Consider the following 17,346-nt stretch of genomic DNA (forward strand, 5'->3'; position numbering starts at 1 on the left):
TCTTTAGGCTCTGTTCGCTTCTACAGATTATTATAAACGTGGATGGGAGAGCGAATGACATTCATGTTCGTTTTTGCAGATTATTGTTGATGTGCTACGATGAATTTGGGAGAGAGATCCAAATTTTCATCCCTCTTTGGTTGAACATATTTGAAGAGAAACATTTTGCATTTACTAAATTAACCCTTTTACCTTTTTTTTTATATATTTCTCACTCTATTATGTATTGGGTGTATCAAAGATTGCGGAATCCAAAAGGACATTTGAAAAGTACTTTGCTGTATTGCAAAGCCCATGGGGTATGCTACCATTATAAGGGATCCAATCCCATATTTATTGAAATCGATCCCTTTGTGTAAATCGATCCCCATGCTTCGAAACATTATTAAAATATATTATCATAAAAAATATTATTTTATTAATTTTTATAATTTATTTTTTCAATTTTAATAATAAAGAAAATAACAAAATAATTATAACTTATACAAATGCCAATTTATATTACTTATTATATAAAAGACAATATGGTAATTTATCTATTATTTTTATTAAAATAGTTTTTTTAATTTATCACATCACTCAAATCACTCACAAATTTTACTTCTAAATCTATTCACTATCACCTCTAAATACCTTTAAAAAAAACAACACATTAACTTGTTCAAAAGCGAGGACTAAAAGACAAAGTCAAATCAACTTCTTTTGAAAGAAAAAGAAAGTAAAGCTTTGAAATCTCTAAGCGTGTGTTTGTTTCATGGTGCCACATTGTTCACGAATAATGTGAAGACGAAGTTATGATGGTGTGAGCTATTTGTTTCAGTGATTCTAAAGCGTTTCGCGGGTGAATATGTACGTGAGAAGCATCCACCGATACATAACAGATTTGTGAGGAAGTGTTGTTGAGGTTATGCATAAAGTAAAAATAACCTCACTTAGATGCATTTATTTGGCATAAAAAAAGGAAAGGCGGAATTTCGGGAGAGATAATGGATTATTGTGTATTGGAAGGCAGGGAATCCATCATGAGGAAGATGTCAACGGGACGGGTAGGGTACGGGTAGTAGTTCTTCTGTACCCTATTCGTTGGATAAATATTTGCCTTGTACTCGTACTCATATCCGTCGGGTATACGTTATGCAGGTATCTGCCTATTTTTTTATATCCGCGGGTATCCACGGTACCTGCGGGTATTTGCAAAATTATTTAAAAAATAAATATTTAATCATAAATTCAAATAAAATAAAATAAAATACATCATTGTCATAAATTTAAATAAAGTTCAAATAAATTCAAGTTGATACAAGTCCAAATAATTGTAAAAGTAAATATAAAATAACATTCAACACAATGGAAATTCTTTAATTAGTGTTTTGATCAACAAACCCACCCACCTTCTCCGATTGAATACTGAAAAATAAACAAAATAAAAAAATAATAAACCTCAATTGTCACGTGCCAAGTATTCTTATTTTGATTCCATCATTTGACAACAGGCATACCATAAAGGTAATTGTCTATATAAGGTTTGATGTATATGTCCAATTTCAAAGAAAGGAGAGAGAAGAATGTCAAGGGGTAAAGTTTAGTAGGTATGGATATCCACGGGTACTGATACTATGATACCCGTACCCGCGCCGTTAACATGCAGATATCAAATAGCGGGTATCCATTTTTAATATTCATTTTTTACCCGTTGCGGGTTTTATCCGCGGATACCCGCGGGTACGGATTTGTTTGACATCCCTAATCATGAGTGTAAGGAAAATAATACTTTTACAACCTTAAAAAAAATTACAGCCATTTTGCTACCTATTTTAAAATAAAGTAAAATAAATATAATTAAAATATTATTATTTAAGTTATTAAATGATTTTTTGTTAAATGGGTATATTTTGTTTGGAGGATGTGAAATATAGCACCAGTATTTAAAAAAATGTAATTATTTTTTTTCCAACAATTCTTTTTTAATTGATTTTAATTTTTTTTAATTATAAATACCAATTTTAATTTAATTTCAATATCATTTGCATTATTTATATTTAAAATTTAAAATTATATCACATTTATTTCCGAGGATAAAATGGTAATTATTTAATTTTATTTATTAAAATATTTTTTTAATCTGTCATACTCATCACATTGTACACAAATTTTACAAACTTTCATCTCAAATCCCTTAATCCAAACAACAACATAATCTCATTTTCATCCATTCAAATTCATTTACTCATTCTTTTTTAAATTTACTGTCTAATCCAGACACACCCTAAAAGAAAAAGAAAGATATCTAAGTATCAGTTAGACAACTCAACATATGAGAAGAAATCTATAATACTTAGACACAAAAGGTTTCCATTCAAGAGAATAATGAGTCGTGATAGATTTTTTCACTCATATAACATAGTGGGTCAATTTATTTCCTCATCAGCACAGTGTAGTTATTATTTACACAAGTAGCACATATTTTTTCCAAGCTCATAATACAGTTTTCGGGGAATCGAATTTTGACCTTGAATTGGTCCTATCCTATTGTGCTTAAAAACTAGTTCAAATTCAATTTACGATTATTGTAATTTGTAATTATGAAAATAGTATTTTGCAATTATGATTTCTTGTAAAATTAAAATTGGCAAATCCTTTTTTATCTAGTTATAATAAAAAATTTGAAAATAAGTTTGGATGGTTAATAATTTAAAAAGTAAATATATGGAAGAATAAATTAGGTGATTTTATTCATTAATTTGAATATATTTAGAAGTAATTATATTGACTTTTTTAAGATGTAAAATTATAATATGAATAGGTGTATAAATAAAAATTGATTTTGTTTAACTAGAGTTGGAGTAAGTTTCTCGGCCTAAATTTTGGATCAATGCTGCATTTCAATTTAGTATGAATATCACTCCATTTAGAGTCTTCTTTCCTGTACCTCCAAACATTTATTTTGTACTCCCAACCGCAATTCAAATTCTTGGTTCGGATTCGACATCCATAATTGTTGAATTAGTAAACCACATCTGTAAACATTATATCAAAATGCGTAAATTAGATGTAGACATTCGCAATACAAAATCCTGAACCAAATGTCAACATCCGCAATACCAGATGTCGACATCCGCATTTCAAATTTCCTGATCCGAATGTCAATATCCGTAATAGCCTTTTTTGAAAATAAAAATAGTTTACAGAAGTCCACTTACTTTTACTATGGAGGCCAAAGTAGGAATTAAAAAAAAAAAATTGGGTACATTTGGGATGCAGGAAGAAGCCCCCCTCCATTTAAAGTGAGAAGCTGCGTTGAAATATAATTCTTCCACTCCAACACTGATTTGAGTATGGCACTTCTACAAACCTCAATGGTAACCACCAAAAAGTTAAAATAAACAAACTGAACAAAAACATCACTACAGTAGTTTGAATATTATCCAAGGGGTCGGACAGAATTATTGGTATAACAAGAGTCAAAATCCACTCACTCGTCTGCTTAACACTAGAGTCATTTTAAGGAGTGAATGCTGAAAGGCAAGAAAAAAAACCCAGAAATATGGAGAAATAACTAAAAACTGAACTTGCTTATTCATGGAGGCTTAACCAGTATACAACTTAAAAATAAATAATATTAGAATGACCTCGAGATGACCATACAGAATAATAGAGAGATGGCCACTTGTAAATTTCAGCTTCCATTATCTTTTGGGAATGATATCTGAAAATGAGAAATCATGAAAAGGTGGCCCTGTAGCAAGTAAGCAACATAAAAGGTGAGTACAAATCGCACATGAGTGTGCAAGAGCACGACACGCAGTGAAGCTGGAATGAAATATGATCATCTCAAATGTAGTCCCAAATGCAGAACATGTGCATGCAATGCAGATGAATCAATGTCAACGGGAGCACAGTATGCTTCACCTTCTTGTTCCCCTAGAATGTAAAATGGAATATGTGCAATCATCTTCGTTGAACCTTCACTCCAGTTTATGCTGCCAACTTTCTGCGCTGTACCTTGTGTAGGTCGCGAAGGCCCCAATATGGATGAACATATAGCAGGGTCTTTCATCAAACCCAGGAAATCACATGCACGCCTCCATACTCTAGCATCAGAAATTCGAGACCGAGCCACCTGAAAAGCAAATACCAAATTAGAAAAATAGTTACATCATTAATAACCTATTATGCTTGGTCCTGCCACTTCAACACCATACCTTGCCCAAGGATACACGTGCTCTTGGTATTAACTCTCGATGATGTGTAGCAAGCTTTGCTATGGCTGTCACAACAAAACATAAAAGCCTGGACTGCGATGACCTTCTGTAAGTATCCTTATCATGACCAAGGGATACCTCCTGTGTCATGCCCACACGACTTCCAAAGTAAACAAAGTAGACCAAGTCATCACAGAATTACCTAGAAATCTCTCAGCACTGGAAGAAGTTAGGTGTATTCTAACACTATATCATACCTTGAGGAAAGGTTTTCATACAGAAGCAGTTCTAGACTCTCAAAAAGCTCACGGGCTTCATCTTTGTGAGATCCACCACCTCCACCATGCTCCCCAATGGCCCAACATAGTTGCAAGGCTAATTCTGTCTAAAGAAAATTAATGAATTTTAATGTCAAGATGGTTGTACCACCCTTCAACAAATAGTTAAAATAGTTATTGACTAACCTTGACTGGGCTGTCATAAGCTTCTCCAAGTCTGTCCATTATAGGTTTCTGCAATAAATTCACATTAAGGTATTTGTTAAATTCTAGGGAAGAAGCAAACATTGAGCTAAAATTGTGTGTTTCTAAGAAAGCACGGTGCCTTACCTATATTGAAATAAGGAATCAATACAATAAATAGGGGAGATTTGATATCCTTTATAACAAAAATATGATATGGAAGTAAATAAAAACATTTTTAATAATACATATATAATTTGAATATTCTTGATTATATAGAATTAGCTCCTTTCTTTCTATAATTACAACAGTGTTAAATATAAAATCATTCAAGAATATCTATTTAATCACCAATATTTTTAGGAGAGTTGGATCTTGAAATGGCATTAGAGCCTTTATAACTGGTTAAGAGTTTGATCCCTGCAGTAACCATTCCTCTTAACAAAAGTAAATTTAGTCACAAGACAGGTGTGCAGACTGCAGAGCATTACCAACCCGTCAAACCCAAAGGGTCTTGAATGAGAGGGAGTGTTATATAAAATTGGCCGGGGAGCCTTTACCTAATGGCTAAAGCTTATAGAAAAGTTTATTCTTGAAAGAGCCATAGCCCGACAGCATAAGCCTTCAAGAGACTGGTTCTTGACATAAGCCCTAGCTTTCTAAGAGAAAGATTAAATTCTATATAAATCACAGCACAAAAGACATGCTGCTATATCGTGCGTCATCGCCAAAAATAAAATATATTCTCACATAGCACAATCTTACAGTCTACATTCATCATATTGCAATAGATCACAAGATAAAAAGTTTGATGTACAATCATAAATAAAATGCAGTATATTGTCATGAAATACCTTTAAAAGGGCAATGAAGTTTGGTGAACCCTGAAACGTTGAGAGCATAAACTCCAAAAGTCGCTTGCGGACCTGAAAAGCACAGCAGAAATTTAAAGTAACAAGCATGAGACAATAACTTCATTCACAAAAGCAAAATTTGAAAGGCAGAATTTAGGTATTTTTTACTTAAAGCTGTTGACCATAATATAGTATTTGTTATATACTTGAACACCTTAATACTTAATGAACGTGCAGTAACCTCAGAATAAAAATTTCAGTTAATTTCATTCCTTTGGGCTCAATTACTATTAAGATATATCATTAATATCTTATCTCTATCTTATTTTTAGTTCTATAGTTTCTATTGTTATTATTCTTCGTATGTATTTTGGGCTTAGTCCATATTTTATTTATTATAAATACAATCCCTATGTCTATTTTCTACACAAGGGAGATTAATCCCAAACCTAATTTCATTATATTTAATATGGTAAGTCTAAGGGTATTTTAAAGAACTTTTTTTTTTCGCCTCTGTCACTGGATCCCCTGCTAGCGCCGACTGTTGAGTCTTTTAAAAGAGGATCACTAGGAGATACAACACCAATGAGACATAAGCCCAATCCATACATAAGGGATTAACATCACTCTTAACCCAAAACCTTAAGGTGATGGGTTTATGGATCTTCATCCTTGTATAGTGCTCTCTTCACATTGGCACTTCCCTCTTGAGCTAACTATCGAGTACCCCTTTTCTATACCGTCATTCTTCTTAGTGGGACACACTTAACCCATTGTCAGGATACAGAGCTAGTCACCACACAAACCTGACTCTGATATCATATTAAGAAGTGGACTTTAAGCATAACTCAACCCCACAAAACTAGCTTGTAAGGTGAGGTTTGCAGCCCACTTATATACTATGAAATTGCCTTATTTCTAGTCGATGTAGGACTTCCAACACATCCTCCTCACGCCGAAGTACATACATCTCGTGCGTAAGACTAGAAATAGGTGGTTCGATAGCAGGTGAAATAGAATGTCCAAGAAATCTTGCTAGGATAGGCTTTTTAAACGATGGCTCTAACCTAGCTCTAATACCATGGTTGGTATGTCATCTTCGCAAATCTTTATATGGTCTAAAATAGTCTCCTAGGGCCTGGTTTGGAAAATTTAACAATGTTTTTCAACAATTTGGTATGACTTGGTGTGAGACAGATCATTCAGTCTTTTATCGTCACTCAAGTGTTGGATGTGTCTACTTGATAGTGTATGTTGATGACATCGTTCTTACCGACAGTGATAACCATGACATCTCTCAAATGAAACAACATCTTTGTGATAATTTTCAAACTCAAGATCTTGGAAAACTCAGATATTTCTTAGGTTTGAGATGGCACAGTCCAACAAAGATGGTATTGTTATTTCTCAAAGGAAGTATGCATTGGATATTTTGAAAGAAACTGGGTTGATGAATTCAAAATTTTTTGACACACCCATGGATCCCAATACTAAACTTCTACCGAATCAGGGGGAGCCTATGTCAGATCCCGAACAATATAGAAGATTAGTTGGAAAATTGAATTATCTTACAGTTACTCGTCCTGACATTTCCTTTGCAATCAATGTGGTAAGTCAATTTCTTAATTCTTCGTGTGAAAATCATTGGAATACAGTCATTATTTGTATATTAAAGTATATTAAAGGATATCCTGGAAAAGGGTTGTTATATGGTTCTAATAACTATACAAGAGTTGTTTCTTATTGAGCAGGATCTCCTTCTGATAGAAGATCTACATTCGGATATTGTATCTCCATTGGAGGTAACTTGATCTCTTGGAAAAGCAAGAAACAAAGTGTTGTGGCAAGGTGTGCAGAAGCAGAATATAGAATCATGGCTTCAGCCACTTGTGAGCTTGTTTGGCTTAAGTAATTGCTCAAAGAGTTACAGTTTGGGACGTTAATCAAATGACACTTATATGTGACAATCAAGCTGCTCTTCATATCAGTTTTAATCCTGTCTTTCATGAGAGGACTAAGCACATTGAGATTTACTGTCATTTCATTCGAGAAAAGATTATGTCTGAAGACATCAAGACTGAGTTTATTAACTCAAGTAATCAGTTAGCAGATATTTTCACTAAGTCTTTACGGAGACCGAGAATTGGTTATATTTGTAACAAGCTTGGTACATACGATTTGTATGCACTAGCTTGAGGGAGAGTGTTAAGATATCATTAATATCTTATCTCTATCTTATTTTCAGTATATATTGTTATTATTCTTTGTATGTATTTTGGGCTTAGCCTATATTTTCTTTATTATAAATACAGCCCCTATGTGTATTTTATACACAAGGGAAATTAATCCCAAACCTAGCTTTACTATATTTAATAATTACTATAGCAAAAGGTTCTAAAAATTGAAGAGCTTGAAATAGTTAATAATAGTTGTACAGAAGCCAACAAGCAAAGTGATATGATCAAAGAAATAAAGATTGTATATTTATTAGAAATAAAGATTGTATATTTATTGGAAATAAAGACTATATATTAATAATGCAGAAATAAAAATCATATCTGCATTTCTAATAATGTTTATTTTTATTCTAGTATCGTATCTTTGTTCTTAGAGGAAACCAAGTCTCCTTTATTTATTGTCTTGATTTTGTTTTCTCAATGTAAATAAATCACCCTAGTTGTCATAGAAACACATGGTTTCAGCTTAATGCTTTTCCTTTTTGTAATAGTTAAAACATAGTATCTAGAGCCTCTTAAAATCCATGCTTGCTACCCAGTGTCTCCAATGGAAAAAATAGTTAGCAAACCTTTCTCTTCCACTCCTAGTTCACTCACTATTTTTAAAAGTTGGTTTTCCCATCTCGTACGACTTTCCCAAATTTCTTTGTTTGATAAATATTTTAGCATTGACCACACTGTAGGGATCGCATCGCATCGATGTATACACACTACACATTGAAGTGCCATAAACCCTCATGCACATGTCTCCAGCTTGCAATTTGGTGTCCTTTGACAGTGTGTGGTGGTCCATATGATGGTGACTGCAAATCGGCCACCTCTTGTATAGGTTGCCTCCTCTCTCTGCTTATGCCATTGCAATTTCAGAATCATTGTAGCTGCTTTGATGGTTCAATCTTCTTTTTCTCTCTCAGATTTTGATTTTATTTTTTTCAAATTCTGAGAAATGGCTTCCTACATCGACCCTGTTTCTAGGATAGATTTTCCCATCTTCTCTAACTATCATGTTTCTATAACACCCGTGTTGTTATAGAAATACACAAATTCAACTCAATGTTTCTCTTCTTTTTTTTCTCATAGTTCAATACACAACTTCATGCATTCTGAAATGCTGGTTCTCAAAAGCAATTCTAACTCACAATGACAAGAGAAGATACAATCAATACCTCATACGAAAATATTTTGTCCGGAAATATTGTAGCATATCTTGACATGAGCAGGGGAATCAATGCACAAATCAGAGCTGAAAATTAATTTTAAAAGAAGGAGAAAAACTGTAAATGCATCCAAGTCTTTAAAGAGAAGAGATTCTAATGACAAAATCCTCAATGTTTTTGAATAACCTCAAAGTAAACAAGCATAGAAAGTGTGTGAACAAAACATACAATTATTGACAGTTTGCAATGCTACGGAGAAGTACACATCAAGAAGACGAGGAGTCAAGCTAAGTACTGCTTTCAGCTTATCAGAGTAAGGACTATTGACTGAAGCCTGTAATATTGCAGTCATCACTGGAGATGACCAGGGACGTTCCTGAGACATGATAGAATTTACTTTAGGAATTTAAATGAAGCTAAATACCAAACAAAAATCACAAATTTGTATAAGGCTACAATATCAAACAGAGTTAGAACTCAAAATTTCATCAAACATTAAACTTTCGATGTAAAGAAACCAATATTACTGAAAGCAAACTTATTATCAATCTTCTGTAACTATTGATTGGTAAACATGATATGGCTGAGAAAAACTGGCTCAACGACTTGAACTTTTAGCTTACAAATAACAGGACAACAGGAACCAACACAAATTGAAGTAACAACCATGACAAACAAGATAAAAGGTAACATACAGCGATACCATCATTTTCATCCTTCAAAAGTTCAAGGAACAATGGATCAGCAACATCAATTGCACTATTATCCTCATACTCAGAATCTCCTACGCCATCTTCTATAGTTGAACCTGTATATGCCTCATCCATAAGAGCAAGTAGCATCTGCATTGAAAATAGACAAAGACATTTACAGGGTACACTTTTGCAACACTGGCTAGACATCACTCAAATTTAAAGAATCACAGACAACCTTAGGGGCAGTATTTTTCTGAATAGAAGCTATGCTGCTCCCAATTAAGGGTCCAGAGCTTTTTTCCACCTTTTCCAATGCTACTACCAAAACTAACAAAGTGGGAACAAAAACGTTGAATTGATAAGATTTTGTCAAGGAAATAAGAAGAAACTGATTCTCAGCATATTGTCAAACTCATTACACAGAACATCTGCAATAACTACCTATTTTTCCCAAAAGATTCTTTTATTTTTGAATATTGGGGAAGGGGCCCACAATAATTGTGATTATTGCTATGGAAAATGTGTTTAAGAGCAATAAAAGTAGGAAAAGTTAAACATAAAATTTAGCACAGTCAACTTTTTCACAAATCTTTATTATAAATTGAATTATGCTGTTCGTAATCAAGAAAAATAAGAGGGAAAATGCAAAAGGACAAACAATTATACTTGAAAATATTAATCTTTCTATTGAATAAAAAGGTAAACAAAACATAAGTGGTGATAGTAATATAATTTGTACATACTTGGCAAGTCAACTAAAGATGGAAATAAGGGAAGAAATGACCCAGGTGACATCAAGGCTGGGAAGGCTTTCAAAAATAGTTTCTCTAATCTGCAAGAGTATAAAAAAAATTGTTAATTAATATCTGCTCCCCCAAACCCCATCCATTAGGCACATTGCCACAAAAACTGAGAATTACACTCCAATGGTTCATTTACATGCACCAAAGTAATACAGACAGAATATTGTCACAAAAATCTGGCTTATTTATTTTAACAAAAAACCTGTAAATTAGAGGTCCAAAACTGGTCCAAGGGCCAAAGACGCAAAGAATGTCCCCAAACATGACACAGACTTCAACGAAGAAGCACAAGTAGAAGAGAAAAAGAATTGTCACCCTGATAACAGATTATATTTAATTCCATTCAACACTGATAACATATTCTACTGAAACCTAAGACATAGACAAAGGTCAATCTTCAAAATTCTGACATCAGGTACCTAAATAGATTCTCTTTATCAATATTTACTATCCTTATAAAAAGAGGATATTCTAACATTTAATGTTCCCCTTCAAACCATTTGTGTCACTTCAACGGTAAAATGTTAAAAAATAATGACCATGACATACATTTTAAGATTTGGAAGCACAAGAAAGAGTACAGGATCAGCAATAGATTGTACTTACTGGTTCAGAATATGGCAGGAAAAGTATTTACCTTTCATCCCCACCCCACAAACCAAACAAGACTGTCAGAAAAACTGTTTTTCATATTATTCATACAAGACCAACTGTCTTTATCAATATTTACTATCCTTATACAAAGAGGATATTCTAACATTTAATGTTCCCCTTAAAACCGTTTGTGTCACTTCAACGGTAAAATGTTAGAAAAATAATCACCATGACATACATTTTAAGATTTGGAAGCACAAGAAAGAGTACAGGATGTACTTACTGGTTCAGAATATGGCAGGAAAAGTATTTACCTTTCATCCCCACCCCGCAAACCAAACAAGACTGTCAGAGAAAACTGTTTTTGATATTATTCATACAAGAGAAATTGCTCTTAAATAGGATACCTTTGTCTTTGAGTACATGCTTTAACAATTTTTCTCACTGAAATTGGAAGATCTTGAACTGCAATGGTTAGTATATTTTGTTTTTCATTAATGTCAGGTATTTTTAGGTATAGGTTCAGATTCATGGACTTGTGGTAATTGAATAATAGACCTTTTCCTTTGTAAGCATACTTGTAGTGGATGGGTAGCACTTTGAATTTGTTCTCAAATTATCTTTGGGCTTCACATAAGAAGGAAAAGGACTAATCTCGGTAAATGGTGAAGTATCAGACATAATAGATGGTGGACTATTAATGAGACTTGATCTTAGGAGAATAAGGTTTTATGTTAACGAATTATCCTTATATTCAATGCATGAGCTTTTCCCCTGAAGATAGGGTTGAAAATAGCGTATTTTTATCAAAGGTGACATCACGGGACACAAGGAATAGTTTTGTTGGAGGGTGGTAATATTTGTATTCCTTTTGAGTAGTTGAGTAACCAATAATAAGAGCCCGATCAGCCTATGATTAGGATGAACATGGACATAGTATACACATCCAAAGACTCAGGTACAAGATGATTTGTGGTCCTGAAGTCCGTGAAAAGGTAGGAGAATAGTTGAATGAGACTCTTATTGTCTAGTGTTTTGGAGGGTAGACAATTAACGAAATAGGTAGTAGTAAGAACAAGTTCTCCCCAATACTGTTTTGGAACAATTTTATGGAGAAGAGAAGCTCGAGTTAGATTTATGAGGTGCCTAATTTTTCGTTCTGCCACCCTATTGTGTTGTGGGGTGTTAATACAAGAAGATTCATGAATTTCCCCTTGTTCATTAAAAAAGGAGAACAATGTTAGGTTGAAATATCTTTGGCATTATCTGAACAGACTCTTTTAATGGTTGTCTCAAACTGAATATAATTTATTCTTACAATTCAGGATTAATGATCCTGTACAACAAATATAAAATATACTATCAGCCTCTTAATCCTCCGAATTATCCTCTTAAATATGGAATACAATTAATTCCTAATTATGTATTTAAAATTGTACAGGGAAATATTAACTATAGCATAAATCATGGGATTCTGACAAGGAATGAAAAATGGAAGAAATATGGGTACATACCTTTCACCATTCCAAGCAATCAACTTTAATAACAATGGAAAAAACTGCCAAAAGAAAAATTAGATATGATATCAGATAGACACATGCTACTATTATTTCCAAGCCCAAGGGAACAAGTTCACTAATCAAGAGGTTAATTTGAATGCATCATGGCACACGCTTCAAGTTAGACTATAGAAGTTCAGAATCCTTAGAGGGAGACATATGACTCTTAGATCCCGAAACAAAGCTGAAATAATATAATCCACCAGTGACATTTTATTATTGTGTCATTCTGAAGATCTCACTTAATAACTAAGAATATCCAATTAAGCAGAACACTCATTGGGCAAACAGTTTCTCATGATAATCATAAATGTTTTAATTTCATTGCATGAAGCATTTTTAAAAATGCAAGGTGCTACAGAGTTTAAGTTAGACCTGAGGTAATAAGTTAGGGAAGGAAGTTAGAAGCTTCTTCTTGTTGTTGATGAGAAATTCAAGCGTTGCTTCTGCAACAACAGGATCAGCAAACTCCCTGCAAGAGGATACAAATAATTTTGTAGAATTATAACCCCATTTGAATGATATTACATAGCCTTAAGACCTGTTTAGTGTAGAATTGAATTGGGGGTAAATTTTGCAGTGATAAAATAAAAAATTTCAGCTTTTATTTACTGTTTCGTTGGTCAGGAAAAAGAAGACAAAAGTTTTGTTTCAAAAACATACTTTCACCCAATTTTGGCGGAGTAAGCAGTCTCTGAGACAATAAGTAATTTTCCTCACTCTCAGGCTCAAGAAATCCACACAAATCACCAAGAGTTCCTAATATTTCCATCACATCTATCCTAGGCTTCCTTCCTTCTCTGAGTAGGTGGCAGAAGGAAACAATGATGATGAAAAAGAACTCTTGCTACAAAATATTTACTTTTTTATTTGTTGGCTTTCCTGGTCTTCTACTGATGTTCATTACTATAATATTGTATTTCTTCCATCAAACTATCAAAATTATGTTCGTGAACCACTTATGATTGATCAAGCACTGTAATCCCAACCAAAAATAATAAAAATTAATTTTACATAAATTTAACTTGACATCTATATATAATTGTACGGTCAAAATTAACTTTTCTCGCAAAGTCAAAGTCACCTCACATCACACGGTTTTAATTTAACATTGATATATTGAAAATAGTCTAAGCACTGGTTTTGTAATAGATTTTTAGTGTCACACCCAGTTACAAACCGATATACAAGAATAGAAAGAAAGAAAAAGGTTCTTCATATGCTACAAACTAACTTATGTACAAGTTATAAATCAACACTATGGAGAAGCTAATGGGGGAAAGTTTCCTAGAAATAGTTTGTTCAAATTTAATTATTACTTACGAAGAAGTTGTTTTCCCCTTCTCTAACTGTTTTTAGACGAGTTTATCCAAATAGAACTTCATAACTTAACTTTTCCACTAATTACCTTAAAAATAATACTGATTCTAATTGGTTGTTTGTGTAAACAAGTTTCCGCTTGCAATGCATAGAAATTAAACTCTATAATATCACCTGCTCAAGCACGACCGAAAAAATGTCCTAAGACTAGGATCAGCATCGTGAAGAACAATCTCCCCAAAGTCTAGGTAAAACTGAAGAATTGCCTGAGAGCCAATTATGTAGACATTAAATCGAATCGATATTTACGATAAAATCGACAATTTATTAAAAAAAAAAACATACAAGCAAAAGAAGGCCATTGGAGGTTCGAGATTGAGAGAGGGAAGCTGCAGAGCGCTGGAAAATTTTGTTAACGGAGGTATAAACCCTAGCCACCAAGTCCTCGGAATTCTCGGTCTTGCATAAAGCATGAAGCTTCTTCACCTAGTCAAAATTAAAACAATAACAAAGTTAATATTTAACAATATATATGTATATATAGAGAGAGAGAGTATAATGGAATGAAAATGTAGGAATTTAAAGAGTTACGGAAGGAAGAAGGGAAGGATCAGAAGCGGGATCGTTGGCGGTGTTGGAGTCTCTGCCACTGACAGAGAGCTTTCGGAGGTGAAAATCCCAACCTAAGTCCTTCTCTGACATTGTTTTTGCGACGAAAGATCGAATTGAAGGAGCAGCAACAGAAACGCTATAGAGTATGAGTAGGTGCACCTTTATGACCTTCTTCCATCGTTTGACACGAGTGAGAACTACTCTTCAGAACCGTATGATAAAAAAAAATGAAGAACGGTCCAAATAATCGATATCCAACAAAATTGAAATGATTGTTGCGGTTGTTTCTTCTCTTACTACCGGCCGTTAAATATGCAGCTTGAATTTTAAAAAAAAATTCAATATACTACTGTATGTGTTTATCTTTTTTATATTAAAACTAATTTTAAATACTTTGTTTATGTATTTATGAAGAGAGATTTAGATGAGGGGAAAATAATAATAAATATTTTAAGTTTATAAAAAGTCAACATATTTATAAAAATATAAATAATAAACTTTATAAAATAAAAATAATAAAATATATTAAAATTAGAGTATAAATTATGTAAAAGAAAAATTAAAAATTAAAAATTAAAAAAATAGTAAAGAGAAAAAGTTAATACTTTAAATATAAGGTATACTTTAAAAAAAAGTATATTAAAATACATTAGATAAAAATATTTCATTATAGATAAAATTATCTAAAAGAGTAATTTTTTATTTATTTTAAAAATCAACTAATTTTTAAAATAATTTTTAAGGATGCGTGTCATTGATTAAGTTGATTAGAAAAACAATTCATATGGGAGATAATTTTTAAATGGTAGTGTAAATAATTTATATTGCTGATAAAAATATATATTATTTTTTAAATGATATTATTTTAAAAAATAAAAGTAAAATACATTTTTCTAAATTTAACTTTATTAAATGATCAAGTAATTAGAGATTGTAAAGAGATAAAATTAAAAATGAAAAAAAAAATAGTATAGAAGTAAGTAATACTTTAATGTAAGTTATATTTTAATAATTTATTAAATGATTAAGTAATTATAAATTATAAAGGATAAAATTAAGAATGAAAAATAATATAAAACAAAGAAGGTAATATTTGAAATAAAAGTTAATAAATTCTTACTTTTTTTTATTTCCTGATGTGGCATCGCATGTGATATATATTTTTAATTTTTTATTCTTTTTTTATGCTGGCACAACTAAGTGAGGGTGAGAGACGATTGGTTTGAAAAAATTAGAGCATTCTAGGTTTATGAAATTGTTCATCCTTTTTCTTTTTCGGAGAACCTCTTCAAAATCCTTCTTCTTTGTCGAAAACCCTAAAATTTGCGATTATTGTCAACACTTAGTGCTTTGGAACCTAGAGTATGCCACAATTTGATTTGCGTAGTCCTTCTCTCTAATCCATTGAATCACTTACTAGAAAGAAGACATTTTAGTGATTGGAACTTTGCGCGCAACCTTGCAACGATCCTTTATTGTCTCTTTCGTTATGCATACTTTTTCGTCCTTGTTGTGCCCTATTCTGCATTCACCAGTGAGAGGTGTTAGCACAAATAATTTGATGCTTGAAGATTTAATGAAGATATATGAAGACATTGCATTGGATGTGATGAAGCTATGATAAATTGATGAATATGTGAAGACTTAGAGATTTGCGTGTTGATCAAGCTTGGAGTGTGTGCTGAATATGGGCTTCACATGAAGATCACAAAGCTTGAAGATTGGTGCTCTTAATGTAGATAATTTGACATTGTATAGATGATGTCTAGGGTTTGGTTAGTGTCTTTTAACATGTTAAATGGGTTTTTAACAAGTTAAATAGCTTGTTGATATAGTTCTATAAGTTACATATTCGATTAGTTGAATTAACTTTTAATCAGTTGATTTCACTTAAGTTAAGTGAAATCAACAAATTGAATGGAAAAATCAACCTGTTGATATGCTAGCAAATAGGATATAAGTTATGGTTTTTTAGATAGGGTTATAACACTTGTCATTTTGAGCGCGAAATCATTAAAATCTCAAAAAAACTCACTCTCTCTAAATCATACAAAAGTGCAATTGTTCATGATTTCTTGGAGCATTTTTGTTTGGTTTAAGGAACTTTGAGAAAGAGGTTTGGTTGGCTAGAGAGAGCCTTAATTCAGTTTTGATCTTTCTCAAGTTTTTGGTGTTGGTTGGTGGTTTTCCAAGACTACAAGTGGGATCTTATTGTGCTTGTTAAGACTCTTATGGGATTCAAGAGTCTTGGTGTTTGTTTTTGCATATTTTGAAAGTGCAATCTTGTGGATTGTGTAAACCTTTTCAGATAATGCAAGCCAGGCTCGGGTTGCCTTGAAAAACTGGATGTAGCTTAGTTATGAGTGAACTAGTATAAAAAATTGTGTACTTGTGTTTGTATCTCTCTCTTTCTTTAGTTCTTAATATAAAGTTTTAAGAAATTTTTTTAATAGTCTTTTAATAGTTCTTGAGTGATTTGACACAATCTGAGACTATATCTCTATTTGTATTATTGATTTGAGTCAACTTGATAAATTTTAAATATTGTTTCTGAGTTAATCTCCAAATTTGTATTTTTGCAGAATTTCTAAGTATTTTAATGGATTGTTTTGATATTTTGATATGTTGAAATATAATGTTATGTTATCTATTTAATAAAATCAATTTGTTAACTCTGTTTTCAATCTATTGAAAGTGCATGGTTCAACAGTAATTGTATACTAAGTTCTTGGTTATTATGATTCAACAAAAGGTATTTTTACAAGTTAAAAAGGGACCAAAGTTTTCGAAAAGGCCAATTCAACCCCCTCCTTCTTGGCTAATTACTTCTTCCATTACTTACAATTGTTATC

The 17,346-nt window shown here is 32.3% G+C and overlaps 1 protein-coding gene across 2 annotated transcripts; it reads right to left on the reverse strand.

The window, feature by feature from the left end:
• Nucleotides 1-3,380: 3,380 nt before the first annotated feature.
• LOC114169304 (AP-5 complex subunit zeta-1) lies at nucleotides 3,381-14,760 on the reverse strand. 2 transcript variants are annotated; one of them, XM_028054404.1, is made up of 16 exons: nucleotides 14,474-14,760; nucleotides 14,228-14,368; nucleotides 14,057-14,148; nucleotides 12,938-13,034; nucleotides 12,518-12,561; nucleotides 10,350-10,438; nucleotides 9,842-9,933; nucleotides 9,607-9,753; nucleotides 9,140-9,287; nucleotides 8,921-8,997; nucleotides 5,518-5,589; nucleotides 4,667-4,714; nucleotides 4,460-4,587; nucleotides 4,203-4,362; nucleotides 3,910-4,120; nucleotides 3,381-3,736 (listed from the first exon to the last, which is right to left on the reverse strand). In XM_028054404.1, the coding sequence occupies exons 1-16, from the start codon at nucleotides 14,582-14,584 to the stop codon at nucleotides 3,687-3,689; spliced, it is 1,707 nt and encodes a 568-aa protein (XP_027910205.1). In that variant the 5' UTR covers nucleotides 14,585-14,760; the 3' UTR covers nucleotides 3,381-3,686. The 2 variants fall into 2 exon arrangements, with proteins under 2 accessions (XP_027910205.1, XP_027910206.1); XM_028054405.1 differs by lacking the exons at nucleotides 14,057-14,148; nucleotides 14,474-14,760 and having other exon boundaries at nucleotides 14,228-14,259.
• Between the last annotated feature and the right edge of the window lie 2,586 nt (nucleotides 14,761-17,346).

Source organism: Vigna unguiculata, chromosome 11, assembly GCF_004118075.2.
Source record: "Vigna unguiculata cultivar IT97K-499-35 chromosome 11, ASM411807v1, whole genome shotgun sequence".
NCBI lineage: Eukaryota > Viridiplantae > Streptophyta > Magnoliopsida > Fabales > Fabaceae > Vigna > Vigna unguiculata.

What these genes read in the sequence shown, in the direction of transcription:
- LOC114169304 (XM_028054404.1), bottom strand. Translation starts at nt 14,584, where the DNA reads ATGTCAGAGAAGGACTTAGGTTGGGATTTTCACCTCCGAAAGCTCTCT. An exon ending in TTTCGGTCGTGCTTGAGCAG is followed by an intron (nt 13,035 to 14,056) that starts GTGATATTATAG and finishes ATCCTCTTGCAG; the next exon opens with GGAGTTTGCTGATCCTGTTG. An exon ending in ACTTCATTGCCCTTTTAAAG is followed by an intron (nt 4,715 to 5,517) that starts GTATTTCATGAC and finishes AATTTATTGCAG; the next exon opens with AAACCTATAATGGACAGACT.